The 19,099-nt window shown below is 36.2% G+C and overlaps 1 protein-coding gene across 1 annotated transcript; it reads right to left on the reverse strand.

The window, feature by feature from the left end:
* Positions 1-26: 26 nt before the first annotated feature.
* On the reverse strand, positions 27-18,023 carry RpL36 (ribosomal protein L36). Its single transcript, XM_081733630.1, has 4 exons — positions 17,886-18,023; positions 12,248-12,368; positions 5,159-5,293; positions 27-164 (listed from the first exon to the last, which is right to left on the reverse strand). The coding sequence occupies exons 2-4, from the start codon at positions 12,359-12,361 to the stop codon at positions 78-80; spliced, it is 336 nt and encodes a 111-aa protein (XP_081589756.1). The 5' UTR covers positions 12,362-12,368; positions 17,886-18,023; the 3' UTR covers positions 27-77.
* Between the last annotated feature and the right edge of the window lie 1,076 nt (positions 18,024-19,099).

The raw sequence follows: 19,099 nt of genomic DNA on the forward strand, positions 1-19,099 counted from the left end.
TATGTTAGAAAGAATTTAAACGATCCTTAACCCTTAGAATAGTCTTTATTTAACCCCAAATATACAAAACAAGCAATTTATTTCTGTGCTTGTTGCTTTCTCATCTGGGTCAAGATGTTGCTCAATTCTTCTCTCTTCCTCTTGGCTCGGATGTGAGTGCCCAGCTAAAGAAAGAAGAAAAAAAGAGAATTATTAAAAACAAATTATATGCACTTATTACTATATTATATGTGTATTTACAGTTCACCGCATAACTATCTCCACTCAGCATCGAAATTTTATTTTCACTGATTGCTCAATCTCGCTCTCTGAATTTTTCAAAGACAAATGCATAAATGATATATACACAATGGAAGGTAACTGCACCGACAAACTTTCGGAGGTGATTCATCATGTTTCGAAACACCCTCCCTTAGAAACTATGGGACCTATCCCATGCGGTTTAAGGAATTACACAGGAACTAGTATGCGCTCTATCTAAATATCCATCCTTTAAGTACTAATGGTGAGTTCGTTTCGCTGATACCGTGAATTCTGAAACATGGATATTTAGATAGAGCGCATACTAGTTCCTGTGTAATTTCTTAAACAGCTTGGGATAGGTCCTATAGTTTCTAAGTCAGGGCGTTTTGAAACGTGATTTTTCGGATTTTCGGCGGTTCATAACTGAAACCAGACGTTTTTCGGCTCATGTTTATTATAACTTTTTTCTTTCATTTCATATAAGGAATCAACTTCGAAAGTCTTTTGGTGGAGTTACTTTCCACCCTGTATATATAGACACGGTTCGACGATTAAATAATGAGACCTATTTTATTGTGACGAAACAGTGAATGCAATTCGTAAACCAATGTGTGTACGAAACAGTACTCCCTCCTCTACAAACTGGTAACACTGCATTGTCGCACGTGAAGTATGACGGGAAATACGACGCCATTACCAGCAGTCTCTGATAGGCCCTCATCACGCTACAAGCATGGAGCAGAGAGCGAATATCAAATTCTGTGTTAAACCGGGTAAAAGTGCCAGAGACTTGATTTGATGTGGAGAGTGTATAGGGGATACGTGTATGTCTCGTGCACAGATCTTTAGATTGTGTGAACGTTTTAAACGAGGTGTGGAATCGACTGAAGATGAACCTCGGCCGGGTCGTCTAATGTCTGTTCCTAACAAGAACTCATCGCACTGGTCCTTGAACATGTGCAACATGATCGTTGTGTGACTGACAATGGGAGATGAGTTTGGTGTTAAAAGGGGGACAATTCATCGAAATCTTAGTGGAAGATTTGGACAAGAATATGATCGCATCGCGGTTTGTGCCATACTAATTGTCCGATAAACAAAAACAAGTGCGTGTTGTGTACGCCCGTGAAAACCTAGCAACGCCCCACAGGAATAAAAATTTCCTACTTTCCATTGTTGCGGAGAACGAATAATGGTGTTATCGTTATGATCCAGATACTAAACGCCAGAGTGCAGAATGGAAGTCCCCATGATCTCTAAAAGGAAAAGAAACTTCGACTTCAGAAGTCAAAAGCGATGACAATGTCCTTATATTTCTACAATAGTAAGGGTATCATTCATCATTAATTTGTACCAGAAGGTTACACAGTGAATGCCAAGTTTTATTTGCGTGTTTTGGAGAGTTTCATGAAGAGAATTCATAGCGTTCAGTCTGAATATTCAGCTCCAGGTAGCTGATTTTTTTATCCAGAACACCGCACCCGCTCAACAGGCAGTACTTGTTCAGGACTATTAGATCAATAAACAAGTGTGTACCGCAGCACCCCCGTATTATCCAGATATATCCCCCTGCGACTATTTTCTGTCCCCTAATCTGAAGTTACCATCAAGAGCACAACTTTTTGACAAAGCTGAAGACATCCAAGCAGCTGTGACGACATTACGGAACATACGACAAACCGTTCGTTGTATTGACGCACAAGGGATGTACTTTGAATAATAAACAAGTATCATTCCATTATCCTTGTTTGGTCACAATAAAATCAGTATCATTACTTGTCGGACTGTATGTATATATCGTGAAATATGAACAAAATCGTTTCTGAAATTCCTATTTTCATTTATTATTGAAATACTCTATCTGATTGACAAGTTGTAGAAAGAAAATTACAGAAAACTCCTAAAAGCCCTTAATTTATAATTCGGCTCTAACCTTTGAGTAATTTATCAGTACAGATACCGGACAAAATCCAAAATAATATTTTTAGCATATCGAGATCACAAAACGTGTAAATAAGCTTTAACCAAAGCCACATATACATTAATAATAACTTAAAGTGTCTCGGCAATTCTTCATTGCCTTTGTCACATACGTTTGTTAAGATATTGTTATTTATTCAGTTACAGCTAGATACTAAATTGGGTTAGTTGCTTTGTGTTTAGCGTCCCTTTCAGCATCAAAGTTATACGTGAATCTACATTTTAAGGTATTCATCGTAATGTATTCAAATTTCAAGTTTCACACTGGGGATCGAATCCCGGAACCTAAAAGGTAAATTTCCGTTGCACATAATTGCCTAAATGACAAGGTAAATGAGGCTTTAACAGGATGTTCTCATGCCGTTGTACTGGCGAGATGATGAATTGTTCGCACGGTGATGAATTGTCAAAGGCACACATTCATTCAAGAAGCCTTATGACTCAAACTGTTGGGACACATGGCCTGCGAATCTGTATTTGGACATTCCCGGATTACGAACCAAAGAAGCTGGCAGGTAACATTTATCTTTTTTATTACGTTTCAAAACTAAAAAGTTAGATGATGATGTTTTCAAGTCATGTTAGAATCGTAGTAGTAGTTGGTTTTTGGTTTCAAACAAACAAACAAACAAACAAAAAAAAATCTTTAATTAAGAACAGTCCTTTACAAAGAATCCAAAGAATTTGATAGTAGTGGTAAGAGTTTTTGATTAGTTAGTATTATTTCTAGTATATCTTTTGTGTCGCCTTTGACATGGTAGATATTTTTGCTTCTTAGCACACGTACTACACCCTCCATTCCAAAAGAAACCGAACGTTTTAAAAAAACAAAAAAGCAATGTACATTTTGGAACAAATCATTTTTATTAATCAATGTATTCCCCTTCTGCATCGATACACATATTTGCACGCTCCAACAAGTTGTCAAACGACTTCTCCATGTCCTTTATTGGAATGGTCTTTAGGACAGCGGTCGTCGCCTTCTCAATGGCATCAATCGATGCGTGCCACTTTCCTTTCATCGCCAAATGCAGTTTCGGGAACAGATAGAAATCGCACGGAGCGAGATCTGGTGAATAGGGCGGATGATGCAACCGAATAATGTGATTTTTGACCAAAAATTCAGTTACAAGTCGCGAACGATGTGATGGTGCATTATCGTCCAAAAGAGTCCAACTGCCGATTTCGCGATATTCGGGCCGAATACGACGAATTCTTGCCAGCAAACGCTTCATGAAGCCCAAGTAAAACTCTCCAGTGACTGTCTGGCCGGGCTGAACAAATTCTTTGTGGATAATTCCTTTTGAATCGTAAAAACAAATCGGCATCACCTTAACTTTTGACTTCACAAGCGACTTTTTTGGGTGTTCCTTCATCCGGCGCTCTCCATTCAGCACTTTGCCGCTTTGTTTCGGGCTCATACTCAAAACACCACGTCTCGTCACCACTTACAATCGATTTCAAGAAGTTTCGATCCTGCCGAGCATTTTTAACGATGTCTTTGCAATGTGCAATTCAATTAACTTTTTGGTCTTCGGTGAGTTTGTGTTGTACAAACCGCGAATTAACCTTCTTAAGGCCCAAAACTTCGGTCAAAATGCGGTATGCGGTTGTTTGAGGAATGCCTAATTCCATTTCAATAACTTTCACCGACGATTTTTTGTTATGTTTGATGAATTCACGCACTTTTTCGACGTTTTCTTCCGATAATCCGGTTCTGGGACGGCCTGATCTTTCGTCATCATCCAGCGTCTCTCTACCCGAATTGAATCGCCTGAACCACTCGTAAACTTGCGTACGGGATAGACACTCATCACCATATGCATTTTGTAGCATTTGGTGCGTTTCACTAAAAGTTTTACCCAGTTTAACACAAAACTCAATTGCAGCTCGTTGTTTGAAACTCATTTTCCGACCGATGTACACAACACACTGACAGTTGAAACGCAATAACTTTCTTGCCGTGCATCCAAATGTCATGACATTTATACCAGTCGTCAATGAGGGACTACGCCATCTACCGGTAAAATATTACAACAGATGGCACTAGTGGTACTATTTGTTTTCAAAAGTTCGGTTTCTTTCAGAATGGAGGGTGTATGTTCAATGCGCGACAAGATGCGGAGATTGTTTGAAAGTTTTGCTGGGAATGTTAGGATGAAAACGACTTCTTATCAAAACAGGCTACTGCGTCATCACCTTCAAATAATCTGTACTAAATTCAACGAAAAAGTACAAGCTACATTTTCGCTGTGGTTACTCCAATGGTTAAACGTCTTTCCAACACTGTTTCAATATTCGGTTATAAAAAAATATGTGCACGGGAAGAACCATGATATATCCTTCATAATAACGGTTTGCTTTCGGCTGCATTTCTTTTGCACTAATATGACTCAGGAAAATGCAAGGTAAGACACCACACTGATAACGACACGTTTTGTTTCCGACCCAACCTTACAGGTGGCAGCGGTGCTGCCAAGTAAGTCGTGTTGGGATGTAGTATGTGCAGAAAGTGTGTGACATTCTACACATACCATTAGATAGCGCTTGTTAAGGAAATAGTATGTGTATTGTTTAGATTGAAAAAGAATCTAGATTATGTTCAGGTAATTAATATATGTACGGTTGAAGAGTATTGGATATATATTAGTTACAGGCAGTTGTGATTGTATATCCGACAAAGATCACTTCGGATAGTTCATATGAAAGGTGTACACCTACAAAGCGTATAGAATAAAAGTGATACTTGGAGCAAAGATGTGTTAAGGATTTTGAACAAGTCGTTAGTAAGATAGTAGTAAGGTAGAAGAATGCTTTAAGGTATTTTGTTTTTAAAAAGTTTATTTACAGGTCGGATACAAACCGAACACTTTTCTGTATTTAACGATATAATGAATAAACTACAAAGAGAAAATTAATCGAAAAAATTACTCACCCTCCTCTTCAAAAATTTCAATGCTCTCTTATCCTTGGAGACCTTTAACAATTCCATTGCTCTCTTTTCATACGGAGCATGTCCACACACTTCTCGTATCAAGTCACGTACAAATTTTGTGTGTCTGGTTTGTAACTGAAAAACAAATACACGTACACACGTAAGAACACGAAAACTTCTTTTTTATATACTTAGAATAATATAAAACCATGCTTCGCAACTAATAATTGTAGTCTACTTCTAATCTGATTTTTTAGAAAGTAAATCTATTTTATGTTCTGACTTTAAACGCCTACACTACGACCTTAGATGAAACCTACAAAAAGCATCTCAACTGTTCTGGGATGGAAAGAGAAAAATAAGAACACCGATTGTCGTTCGCAAATGTTGCAGAGTCAACTTACGACTAGCTCTGATAGTTAAAAAGTTGGACAACGCCGTCACTTCTAGTAGTATTAGTTCTTACATGCACCAGGTAGACTGCAGCGGGAATATCTAGCGAGTTTAACCCTTTTCCAAGGAAATGCGCTCACTGTACACTATCACTTATTTCAGTCAGATGTTAATCTATGTTATTTTCCAGTTCTACTCTGACACAATGAAATAACTTACAGAACACTAAAGTGAAGGGAATACCTCAAAGCATATGGACCATTATATACATAACTGAGTTTTCTTAGTACTCCCGTTTTCTCCCAACTTAATATCACTTCAATTATTTTATAATCATTCATTTTGAACTATCACAGCCTCCTTAACCATTGTAAAGTGGATACGTTCATTTCGATTAACCGTTTCTGCTTGCAATCGCAAACCAGGAAGCGAAAGAACTATGTGGATACTGGAAGCCATTGACAATGTTCATGCTGCAATATTGCGTAATCCAAAAAGTTCTTCTTGTCGACATTACAAAAGTTTATAAATATCCGATCGCTCATTCACGAGAATATCGCACGAAGATCTCATTTTCACTCTTATACGCTGCAAATTGTTCATGAAATTAAGCCTTTTGCATTTCACGAGAGCAATTTTGCATAACCATGCGTGATCATCTTCATGAAAATCCAGAAATGTTCCACATAATGATGTCAGATGAAGAGCAATTCGACTTGTGTGGTTTTATGAATGAACAGAATTTATGTTACTGGAGAGATGTAAACCCACATGAACTGCATATCAAGCCTTTGCACAGCTCTCGTGTCACAGCAGTTTGTGATGTTGGTTCCTTTAGGATGACTGATCCTTATTTATTTATTATTTTTTTCCAAAGGCGATAAAGGTGCAGCTGTAACTATCGCTAGTGAATGCTATCTAAGAATGCTGCAAGACTTTGTTGTTCCTCAATCACGGATGTTGAACGTAGATAGGACCAACTGTGGTTTGAGCAAGACGGAACAACCTCGCATACAGCCGGAATTTGTATGGCTTTCTTGTGACAAACCGGGGAGAATAATTTCTCGTTATGATGGCAGCTCCTGGTCGCCACGGTCACCCAACCTTACATGTGCTGATTTCTTCCTTAGGAATACCTCATACAAGGAGTATTCCGAACACGCTGTGCCACCATTTCTGAGCTGAAAGACCGCATCAGAATTGCCGTTGGCAATATTCCATGCAATGTTACGACGAGTTATGAACAGCTCCCAATACCGCTTAGATGAATGTATTGTGCAGCGAGGACATCATTCGAACACAGTCATATTCAAACGTTAATTAACCCAGTCAAACTTAATCCACAAATTAACAAATGACACATTTATAACTATTTGACAAAGAATAATAAATAAAAAGCAGTTACTTGCATATAATGTGTTATTAATATTACGGTATGAATGCTGTCGCACCCTGTATTATTATTTTCTACTAATTCTATTCCTGCTTTATATATTACGCTTGCCATTAGAGAGAAAGCATGGAAGGTAAAATTGTGTATTGAAAAAAAAGGAATTCCGAAAAGGAAACAGAATATATTATATAGCCGCCGCACTAAGCTATGTCGGTCCATGCTGCAGTTATTACTGAAACATTTATGAAACGGGACAAAATTATGATTGGCACTTTTGCAAAACTGAACAGAGCTCACCTTCAGGAGTAAACAAACCCTTCACGATATTTTTATTAATATATATATATATATATATATATATATATATATATATATATGGTTGTTAATGAAATATAAACAAAATTGCCTAAACAGTTTTTGAGTTAACTGTTTTATAAGAACACTCCCCTAAGAGTAAAATACTCCTTGCATATTTCTTATGAGAAAAAACTGATGTCATACAATCGGGCTATGCATTCTCATCCTCCAATAAGCTACTCTTTTATTTAACAGAGTAGGAAGACAATTCATATCCCCTTCCGCCAAGAATCTTATAGAAGTTTAAAATTTGGTCCGGATACAATGCACTGTGTGGTCTCTAGGTGACGTTATCTTGTACATTGGGACGAAGAGACATCCCAAAAATCATTTTTTCATTGACAACGAAACGTGTAGATCTACTGAAATCTCGAACCACATTATTTTCATCTTCTCTATCTCTGGAGAAAAGAGTTTGAAAAAACTTATGCAGTAATATAGTTTAATATACTATCGGGATATGCTGTGTGCACTGTAGAAATACCGGTGATTGTTGAAGTGGATCCAAAAAAGAGTAAGACCTCATTTTATTTTACCTAAGAAATATTAGTACAAAATGAAACATTACCATACAGTTGCATGCTCTATCCTCTTCGGATTAAAAAAAAAAAAAAAAAAAATGTATGAAATTTCGCACGTGGATGCTATTTAATACTACACTGCCCAGAAGTGGTTCGACGAAGTTTGAGTTAATGAACTATTGAAAGTTTAAATTGATTCAGAAGAGGATAAGATAAAATAGTTCTGTTATGTAAGAGTTCACCATGTGTGTATATTTCAGGATGTATGTATTCAAGATCGTCATCTGCAGTAAAATATTTCAGTATCCTAATCGAAACTTTCCAAATCGAATGTTCAACTTAGCAAGCTCTAGTGCTATTCTAATCAAAAACGACTTTCTCTAGTTAAATATATATATATATATATATATATATATATATATATATATATATATATATATATATATATATATATATATATATATATATATCTTATTTTTCTTCCTATTTACAGTATTAACAACCAGCTGAAATGCCCGTTCATAGCACGGGAAGAATAGGTTTATGAGAAATATGTGAAAGTTCTAGTTCTAGATGAAACTCTTTTCCATCCTCTTAGGATGTTGTTTGAATCGAAAAGATAGAAACTCAAGTCGACCCAAGTGCTAACTATCCTTAAAACTTTTAAACGGTGCAGCCGTTATTATTTATGGAAAATCTATTCCCCTTAGAATATGCATTTCAATCGAAGTGTAGAGCTAATGATAAATACAAGGTCAACCGAAGTCAGGTTTACAAATTCATTTTAAACAGCTCGTGCCTCCTCTTTCGCCATATTATGAGTATAAAATAGGAAATTAAAATATACAGAAATATTATTCTTTTAGAGGCAGAATTTCCGAAAATCCTGCAACACGCCTCAATTTATTTTCAACAAGGATTTTACCGATATACCTGCATTCCATCTGCCTAACTTAAAGGGCTCGTTAGATACATATTTTTGTCATAAATTTTGACCCTCTCCCCCTTTCTTTACGATATGCATTTTGATGAATGTGACAAGATAAAAACCCGGCTCGAGTTAAGTGCAACTATGCTCAAAAATTCATTCCGAACGGATGACCCGTTTTCCCGTGTTATGAAATACAGACGCAATATTATTCTTTATACATATTGAGGACAACACATAGAAATAGCCTCTCCCCTCTAGAAGCAGATTTCTTTTTTTTTTAACTGAATACGGTTTAATGGGAATGTCAGGGATTTTTTTTTTTTTTAAGACGCCAGAGCACATGACCACTTATTTACGATAAGGGAGGTTATATGTATATGGGGTTCATCTTCCAGAAGTGAGATATTCTATTTTTGGAATACATTTTAAAATCCCTCTTCCACCCCTACGCACATTAATGAGACAGATAACCTAGATTTGAGTGTGGAGGAAACAATCTAGATATTTCATATCCTCCCCTCTTTACGAGCAGAATTTTGAAAACGCTGGGACCCGTGTCCAACCGTGCTTAATAAGCAATTTATACATAGTTTCATTTTCCTAACTTGAAAGGATCCTGAGACACTATTTCTGGAATAAATTTTTATATTCCTTCCTCTTGGGATACGCATTTTAATCAGTTACAATAAAAAACTTTGTTTCAGGTAGGTTTTAATGTTCAGAAATGCATTTCAAACGGTCCAGCCAGTTATATACAGTAGATGTAAACGTTCCAGTTACGGTAAGAAGGCTACGATATGTATTACCACGATACGTACAATACTAAATTAAAAAATGTTGGTATTGATATTTAAATGAATTTAAGCTTTGTTTTCAAGTCTTCTGTACAATATGAAATTACTAAATCAGTGCATTTCGAAATTGTTGGTCTTTAACTAATGTAAAAAATTACACAGTGTTTAAGCTTGTATTATTAAGATTCTACCATCATATAGACTACATTCGATTAGTGCTTCAGAATGGTTAGAAATATTGCATGTTATTTCTGTTTTAAATAAAATAAATTTGATTTAAATCACGAACTAAAAAAAGAAAAAACACACTCTTTAAAGCAGTCAATCCTAATAACATGCAGGAAACTTATACGAGAAAGATTTCATCAAGAGGTAGTGAATAACAAAATTTGGAACATTTAGTTTAAAACTCAAGCTCAGATGGCCAGAAAATACAAATTAGACAACAGTCATAGCAGGGTGAAACAGAAAACGGAAGACAGGCTTTTAGCAGTTCCAAAGATAATTTAGTTAATATTTACATGTCTAGCATGCAAAGTGAATATTCAAAACTTTATTGTAATATTTTTAATGTTATGCATAATACTGTCAAATTCATTTGAAATAACGATAGACAGAGAAACAAAGAGAAGGAAACAATCTGGCAGAGTTGTGCTAAATATCGGGTACCACTGGCTACTGCTCATGTAACTTTACATCTAAAAAGAGCTGTGGCATAATCATCCCTCATCTGTGTTACCATCTCTTACAAATAAATATTTCAGCATATTTTCCACATGACCACGAAGGCAAATATGCGACAAAAACCTATCCAGTTGATCGTACCGCAGTGTGTACTGATCATTACGTTTCTGCTGCAATTGCTACGGAAATTGTCATTAAACAGCAGTAATTGTGGCAGGAAAAGAATCTTAAAGTACAGTGGCTCAATAAAGAAGTCGGACATATACATATTCACACATTCCAAGAGTATGCTTCAGAGAACAAAATATATATTTCAATTACTCTATATTATTTACTTATGGAAAATAGAAATATCATTAACAAAACTCAATTTCATGACTATAACAAATACCAAAAAGTGAAAATACAGCTAAAATCCATGTCAAAAAAGAACTCGGACAGGTAGCACCACTCTCTTTCTTTTTGGGCTTAATAGGGGAATTTCCGAGAGTTTGTCTACTTGACAGTTTCAGGTGTCCAAGTGAAACGAGTTGAAGCCACACTGTCCGTGCGTAGGTAAAACTGTGTGTTTAAAATTTAAAATGGGAAGTCAACTTGGGCAAACTTCTTTAGCAATAAGAAAACTTATTTTAAAATATGATAAAGAGGGAAAATCAGTTTGTGATATTGTAGAAATAGTAAATAGGTTACACTCCAAAGTTTATGACATTATTAGAAGTTTTAAATCAACAAAATCACTGGAAAATAAACCAAAAAGTGGTAGACCTAGAGTGTTTTCAAAGTCAGAAGAGCTATAGATTGTACTATAGGTTAATAAATACTTCAAGATAAGTGTCCTAAACTGGCCAAAGAACTATAAGAACATCTTAATAAAAGTGTGCATCCCGAAACGATAAGATTGGTTTTAAGAAGAAGCAATTTACATGGAAGAGTAGCCCGTAGAAAACCATTCGTGAGCAAGTGCAATAGACAAAAGAGACTTAGTTTTGCAAAAACTTATAAAAATAAAGATTTTTCGTTTAGGAGTACTGTGTTATTCGCGGACTAAAGCAAATTTAATTTGTTCCGCTCAGATGGTCAATGTTATATCTGGCGAAAACCTAATGAAGAAATCCGACAGCGTAATCTACGATCCACTGTGAAAAATAGAGATGGCTGAGTAATGGTTTGAAGCTGTATGTCTGGTGTTCGTCCAGGTAAACTGTGTGTAATCGATGGAATTATGAACCAAACGAAGTATTTAAACATTCTGAAGCAAAATTTGGTACAAAGTACTGAAACATTGGGAATAACAGAGAACTTCCAGTACTACCAGGATAACGATCCCAAGCATAAAGCACTCAATGTGCGTTTGTGGCTCCTGTATATTTGTCCGTATGTGGTGGAAACACCTCGGCAATCTCCTGATATTAACTTTATTGAGCACTTATGGGCTCATTTGTAAAACCAGTCAAAATATCATACTATTAGAACAAAGGAAGACTTGGAATCAGCACTTCAGACTGAATGGGCAAAAAATTATCCTTCCTTCAGCACAAAACTTGTAAATTTGATACCCGGAAGATTGAAAGCGATCGCGAAAAATAAAGGATTGACAACAAAATATTAAAAATATCTAATAACAGTCTAAAATTTTGTTAGAAATAAAGTGTCCGAGTTCTTTTTTGACATGGATTTACGCCATGTTTTCACTTTTGGTATATTTTATAGTCATCAAATTGAGTTCTGTCATTGATGTTTCTATTTTTCAGAAGGAAATAATATAGAGTAATTAAAATATATTTTTTGTTCTCTGAAGAATACTCTTGGAATGTTTATTCTCTCTTGCAATGTGTAAGTATGTATGTGTCCGACTTCTTTATTGAGCCACTGTATATACAAATAAAAGACAGACGAGAAGTGATGGGGAATAGTCAGGTTGAATTTAATACAAAAATTATTGAACAACCGAAGAGGATTTTCCCCTAGTAATGGCGTCTCTGATCAAGGAACTAAAAATTTCATGATAATACTTACTCCTTTCGTACGTGATGGTCGAAGCTTCTGCTTCTTATCCTTTCCTGCGGTTATTTTGGTTGTCCTATGGCCTTTACTTAGACCTACACACATCTCGTACCGTGGAGGAGCCATTGTTTTCCTGAAAACATAAAATACGATAATTAAAAATCTCCTATGTAATCTTATAATAATTTGAAACAAAATATTACATAATGCAAACGATCAAAATCCAAAGAAATATTTTTCAAGTATGATATAAATCACTTGTCCTTACTTGCAATTTTGGTTTAGTTTACTAGTCCTACTCTTCCTGCTGTGATTTAAAAAGATCACATATAACTAAATTTCTTCGCACGAAGCTCCGACTCCTCATCGCTGGTCTAGTGGTTAATACGCGCGCCTTTGGTCCACGTGGTCCCGCAGAACAATGAAAGCAACGGTCGTTATGATTTCACCTTTAAACTTTTAAGTCCACGTCTTATATAGCCACGATATCAAAAATGGACGCTATACTTCAATAAACAAACAAACGAGGCCTCGAAGGACTTAAGCCGGCCAACTGACGATTTAAGATGTCTGGTTTGCACATCGTGAGACATAAGTACGTTCCCCCTCCTATTCAAGCAGCCCATGATTTGTCCACTAAAGTGCGGTGCTGCAAGGGTGGTGATACCTTTCTTGTTTACAAGAAGTTGTAAAATCTAAATAGTAGATAGAAAGATCGGGTAGCAAGGTCTTTTTTATGACAGCTACAAGATTCATGTAAAATGGAAACGTGGTCTAAGATACAATCTGTTAAAGGACAAAGGAAGAGTAATATTTAAGAAACTTATTGTGTAAGCGAAGAATCTGTGAACCTACAGGTTGGAAAAGTGGTTCACCATGTCCTGCATTTGTAATCCAAAGCTTGTAGTGACCATCTAGCTCTTTCAGCTTAGCGTGTGATTTTCATACTTGTCTCCTTTTGAAATATACTTACTGTCGCCGACGCGTCTACTCTCTACGGACACATTACTGCACGAATCTTCCAGTCGCCCTGAACCAGAACATGCATTGTTAGCTTGCAGTGACCACCTTACGCAAGTTGGTGCGTGATTTCTCGAGTAATTGCTTTAATAGGATATATAAACTTGTATGCAGTCGGTGGACACACGCGAAGAAAATAATGAATCTAAAAGCATAATCAGAAGATAGGGCGAACCATTTTAACTTCCAAGCGGTTAATCTTCCGCAGATGGCGGCCCCGGGTTAGATTTACATGAATCTGTTTTTAATGTTGATTTACTGTATGTCTGTTATTCCTAGAATCACTTCTTTCACTTCCGCCGTTCACTCTTAACTGTTATATATACATGCGTCTGTATTGTATTACTGCGCAAAATTAGTACTTTCCAACTGTTGTGTCGCAAAAAAACGCACTATTCAGAAATAATGAAAACAACGAATCCTTACATTCTCATGTTTTCAACCAGCACTATAAAAATACCCTAACTACAGCATTATGTAAGTAAATGTTTACAGGAGAGATCGGGGGCTAAGCCCCGTTTCCAATACATGTTCTTGGAACGTTAAAAACTACACAACGCATACGAAAATATTCCCTTCCTGTACTGGGATGCCACACAAAAGAATGCATATGTTCATGAAGTATGAACTTTTCTAAGCACGAAATGTACTCTTACTGCCTGTGCAAGCGTTTTCTATGGAAGGAGTTGACTTGATTACGAGTTTAACATTCCGTTCAGCAGTGAGGAACGCCGTTCAGTTATACGACACGTGGACCTACTGATTATAGTGGAATCCGAAACACACAACCTCCAACCAGGAATCTAACCCGTGTCCCCCATGCCAAAGGCGCGTACGATAACCGCTTAGCCACGAAGGAGCTCTCTTAAGAAAGGCTTGTATTAATATGTACCGAATAACTATACGATGGCTCAATATAACTACAGTTGCGCACATACAGCATAAAAGCTAACTAACTAACTAACTAACTCTATGGCCTATGGAACCCGGAGGTTCAGTGCCGCGTTCACAAAAGCTCTCCACTGACTTCTATCCTTAGCTAATTGCATCCAGTTTCTACTTTGTATTCCTATCTCTGCGAGATCCATCTTAATATTGTCCTCCCATCTGCGCCTAGGTCTTCCTAATGGTCGTTTTCCTATGGGTCTACCAGTCAAGACTTTGAAAGAGTTTCTACTTTCTTCCATTCTAGCTACATGACCTGCCCACCTAAGCCTCCTAGACTTGACGACCCTAACAATGTTGGGTAAACCGTATAAACTATGTAGTTCCTCGTTATGAAGCTTCCGCCATTCCCCATTCTCGTTCCTCTTGGGTCCGAATATTCTTCTCAGGATCCTGTTCTCAAATACTTTTAGTCTATGTTCTTCCCTCATAAAAGCTACAGTGTATAAAACACAAATCAAATTGTGCTATAGTGCAGTTTACAAAAACTGGCTTCTGACAGTTCGAGAGAACACGAGGTGTATTATAGGCGCCGTTGCCAAAGACTGCAATCACAGACGCAGCAGCTCCAACGACAAACGTAGGACGGTTAACAAGTCATAATTCTATGATCGTCAATAATAATAGTACTGGAAACAATGGCGTATAGTAGGGTTGGGTTTTGGGATCCCCTTCTGCAAGATACTATGGAAAAATTCTTACTATATTGTCTGGTAAATTAAATAATAGATCAATTAACCTGGTTTTACATTGAGTTTACACAGAATCCTGAATTTTTGCTGTCTTACATGAAATAAAACAGGACGAGACAAAATGATATAAAATACCACACCTGCCTGCATGTAAAAAGACATTTAACAATTCGGACAGGTATGCGTGTCAAGTAGTTTACCATTTGCTGTGGAAGTAGTTAGCATTTATACATTTTTCATCAAACCATACTATTCTGAGATTCAGTATTTGAAATCTCCTTTAAAAAACCAGCATAACAACTATATCCTCCCTGTAATAAAATCTTCCTTTCTAGAAACTCCTCGTACTGAAACCGTATTTTTCTAGTACTTTGTGCAGATGTTTGTTCCCACCCGTGAATAAACTACTTTTCTGCAACGGATCAAGGAAAGAATTTGAAGTTCGGTACTTTTTTGTTGGTAGTAACTATCTACAGGGGAAAAGGGACCATTATTTCGTTTCTCGTCTTTGAAATACTACCATGCGTTTCTACGAATGATTTTTGCATATTGAAGTACCTTTGTTATTCAATATTGTTCCAATATTTTCACTCGCCACATTTATCTTTCCTTTGTAAACAGAGCACACACTGCACCTACTTACTATCAACAATTACCAATTCTGAAAGAAGACTTAAAATAGCTGGTAAAAGATTCAACCTTCAACTACCAGCAAAAGCAGTAACTATGACCTTCATGGCCTAAAACCAACGTGAAAGAATACTGCAGTGATTGACGAACCCTCCTCCCTTTCGTTAACAACTCTGTAGGTGGACACTAAAAACCATGAATGCTCTTTAACAGACTCTAAATACGAACGCAATGGAAAGGCCCGAGCTACAGCTCGAGGATTCGTCCGTAGGGAGCAGGCGCGTCAGTGACGGTGAGTATGCTCATAAACGTGAAGAGTGGTATGGGGCAAGGTTCTAGATTACTGGTCCCCCTTCCCATTGAGCAATAATAAAGACAGAAAGCAATGTGCCCTGCGGGGCTCTAACCCGCCTTCACTCGCTAACGCTCGCTCGACAATACTGTATAAGTTAAATGTATAAACTTTAGTACAGAAAGAAACCTACCCAGCTACTAATCTACATGGGGGACCAGTAATCTAGAACCTTCCCGTAGTATGGCATAAAAAACGCAGGCTGTGTGTGTGTGGCACAGGTTTGCGACACTTCTATGATCACTTTATAAACACACACAAATTTATTTCATGTCTAGTAACATATTTCTTCCGTAGAAATTACAAATTTATGCACCATAAGATAAGATAGCGCCCAAAATTTTGCCTAATTTCACCACTATTGGCCCAGATGCAACCCTCTTCTTATTAGTTTCCGTTCTGCATTTATTTTCACTTTATTATTCCAGTATATATGACCTAGGTTACTTAATAAGATTTAAGACAAGCAGTTTGAAACATTGCCGTATTACGCTCTACTGCCTGTTTATGTAATACATCATCAATACTTAAATTCAAAGAGTACAGAATTTAACTTAGTTTTTCTTCCTGATTAACCACCACTGATGAAGTTTTGGGCTACGTGTTGCAGAAGATGCCGAGAAAGAATAGAATATTTATTGTCATTAAACATCATTTGTTGCAACAGACAGTGTCAGTATATAAACAAATATATACAAAGAAAGAAAAGAACTTACAATTTACTTTTCTTCAAATTTGTCGATACTATAAATAGAATTATTTACAAGAAAAGATTTATAATGTCTTTTGAAATCATTATCACGCATCATTCATATATGCACTGGCAATGTATTGTATAGTTTCATACCTGTACACCTATAACTTCTTTCTGTTATACTTAGCCTAATATAAGGGGTATTTAAGTCATCTTTATGCCTGTATTATATGAATGGATATTGTTACGGTAACCTAAACTGTCCTCGTTTTCTTTAACATACATAAGACAATTATCAATATATACAGAGGGAACTGTCAATTTCTAAAACCTTAAAATATTGCCTACATAATACACTATCAATCTCTAGAACGCATCTACTAGTTTTTAAGTCGTCGGTAAACAATAAAAAATTAATACTGTATACAGCTGGCCTCGTTCTGTAACACAATAGCAGCCTTATCCTATCAACGGAACTTACGTTTACTAACAATAAAGCTTCTTACGAATACTCGTATTGCGCTAAAGAAATCTTCCGACGTAGGCCTAATAGTGCTGCAACATTATCATTACTGTATTGGTTCTAATGTAATGACAGTAAAACTACCTGGATCAATCCTTGCACTTACATGGCAATAAATGCACATCACGTATAACCAATTATTTAGAGAAAAAAGCTTTTATAAATAAGAACTCAACAATAACCCTTCGTTAATATACTTCACGGATATAGTATACGTAAAGCCGCGTCAGTTCCCGAAGGAGCTGGACGCTCATACTTTTAGGGATTATTCATTGAGTATCTACAAACTTAACAAGGGGGTAACAAAGCGACTTTTATTTACTTATCGACTGATACGAAAATAAAAAAGAACGTACCTGTACTTTATATCTGCATGTGTAGTGCCCTTGTAGTTTATCTATGACTATGTATGTGTGTGGGGAGGGGGGAATTTAACGCATATCGCATGTCTTGTGCACATGGATACTTCTTACTATTGCACTACGTAGAAAATTTATGGTATTTCATGTAGAAGTGGTAATAGAACACAGAAGAAACGGACATCAGGGGGTTCTCATGTATACTATTACCTACTTCACTAGTTAAATTAGGATGTACTCTTCGCAATTTTTAATTACATTCACCTTTACATGTGGAAGAAATTTGTCGATACTAAGTAACATTTAAAATATTCCCAACATTAATATTATATTATATGGAACAATCTGTATATGTATATTATTCCCGTGCAAGTTTTTACATCTTTATTTTGTAAATTTGAACGATGGAAATTGATAAACGGAAATTATACTTACAACCTCTCCCCTAACTTCGAAAGTAAGAACAAAACGGAAGTGCAGAATAGAAACTCTTTGTTTCCGGTTTCCAACACTGATGCCAGGTTCGCTCAGACAGCGAATGTAAAAATTCCTCATATGCGAAAAAAATATCCCTTATCTCAGCGTGAAAAAGGGAAACAATTCCAGTTGTACGTTAGAATAGTACGAATATATATATATATATATATATATATATATATATATATATATATATATATATATATATATATATATATATATGTAATTTTTTTAGTTATTTTCGAAAACTACGGTTCTGCCCGTAAGGTGCAGATACAATAACAAGTGAGTTTCATTCTACAGTGTGAAATTACGGTTGACTTCTAAATTATACGAGTTAAAAAATGAAATGAGATGAAATCGTTCAGTTTTACGTCCCACGTTTATGCCGACTTAGCTAAAGGAGACGGTGATGATGAGATATGACTAGAATGGTAGAATGAATAAAGTGGGAGAAAACGAGAGAAGAACCTCGAGAAAACCCACGCACGTGGTATTCGTCCACCACAAATATGAGAATTCAATACTCAAACTTGAAGTAGTATACCTATAACTACTGGTTATAATAGATTAATGAGATCAAAGATAAAACCTCGGACGTGAATCCATATTAAGACGTCATTATTCGCTAAATCTTAGTTTTCGCTCAGTGGAGTGAAATCGAAAGTGCTGATTAATGCCTATCACTTCAGGTTACAGTAGAAAAATAAAATCAGAGCTGAAACGTATTCTTGTGGACTGAATATATATATATATATATATATATATATATATATATATATATATATATAGAGAGAGAGAGAGAGAGAGAGAGAGAGAGTACTTGTCGATCTTTATTTCCTTTGATGCATTATGTGATCAGTGTTGTAACAAGTAAATAGCAGATTTTCACCACTTTCTGTAAACAAAATTAGTTTAGACAAATGCTAACTATCGGAAAACAGTTTTTCCATACCTTTTATCGTTTTTGCTCTATGGAAAAGCATTGAAATCGTAAGTACTAGTGAATTCAAATCACTTCCGATTTTCGTAATGTTGCAGGTAGTGATGAGATATTCTCTTGAGACGCTGTATCGATGGTTAGAAATCACATGTCGTTATCTAATATCGTTTTTGTTCTATGGCGATCAATGATGAAACCGAAAATGGTAGATTTCTACCACTTCCGGTCT

The sequence above is a fragment of the Thermobia domestica genome, chromosome 12 (genome assembly GCF_964235325.1).
Source record: "Thermobia domestica chromosome 12, izTheDome1.hap1.1, whole genome shotgun sequence".
Taxonomy (NCBI): domain Eukaryota; kingdom Metazoa; phylum Arthropoda; class Insecta; order Zygentoma; family Lepismatidae; genus Thermobia; species Thermobia domestica.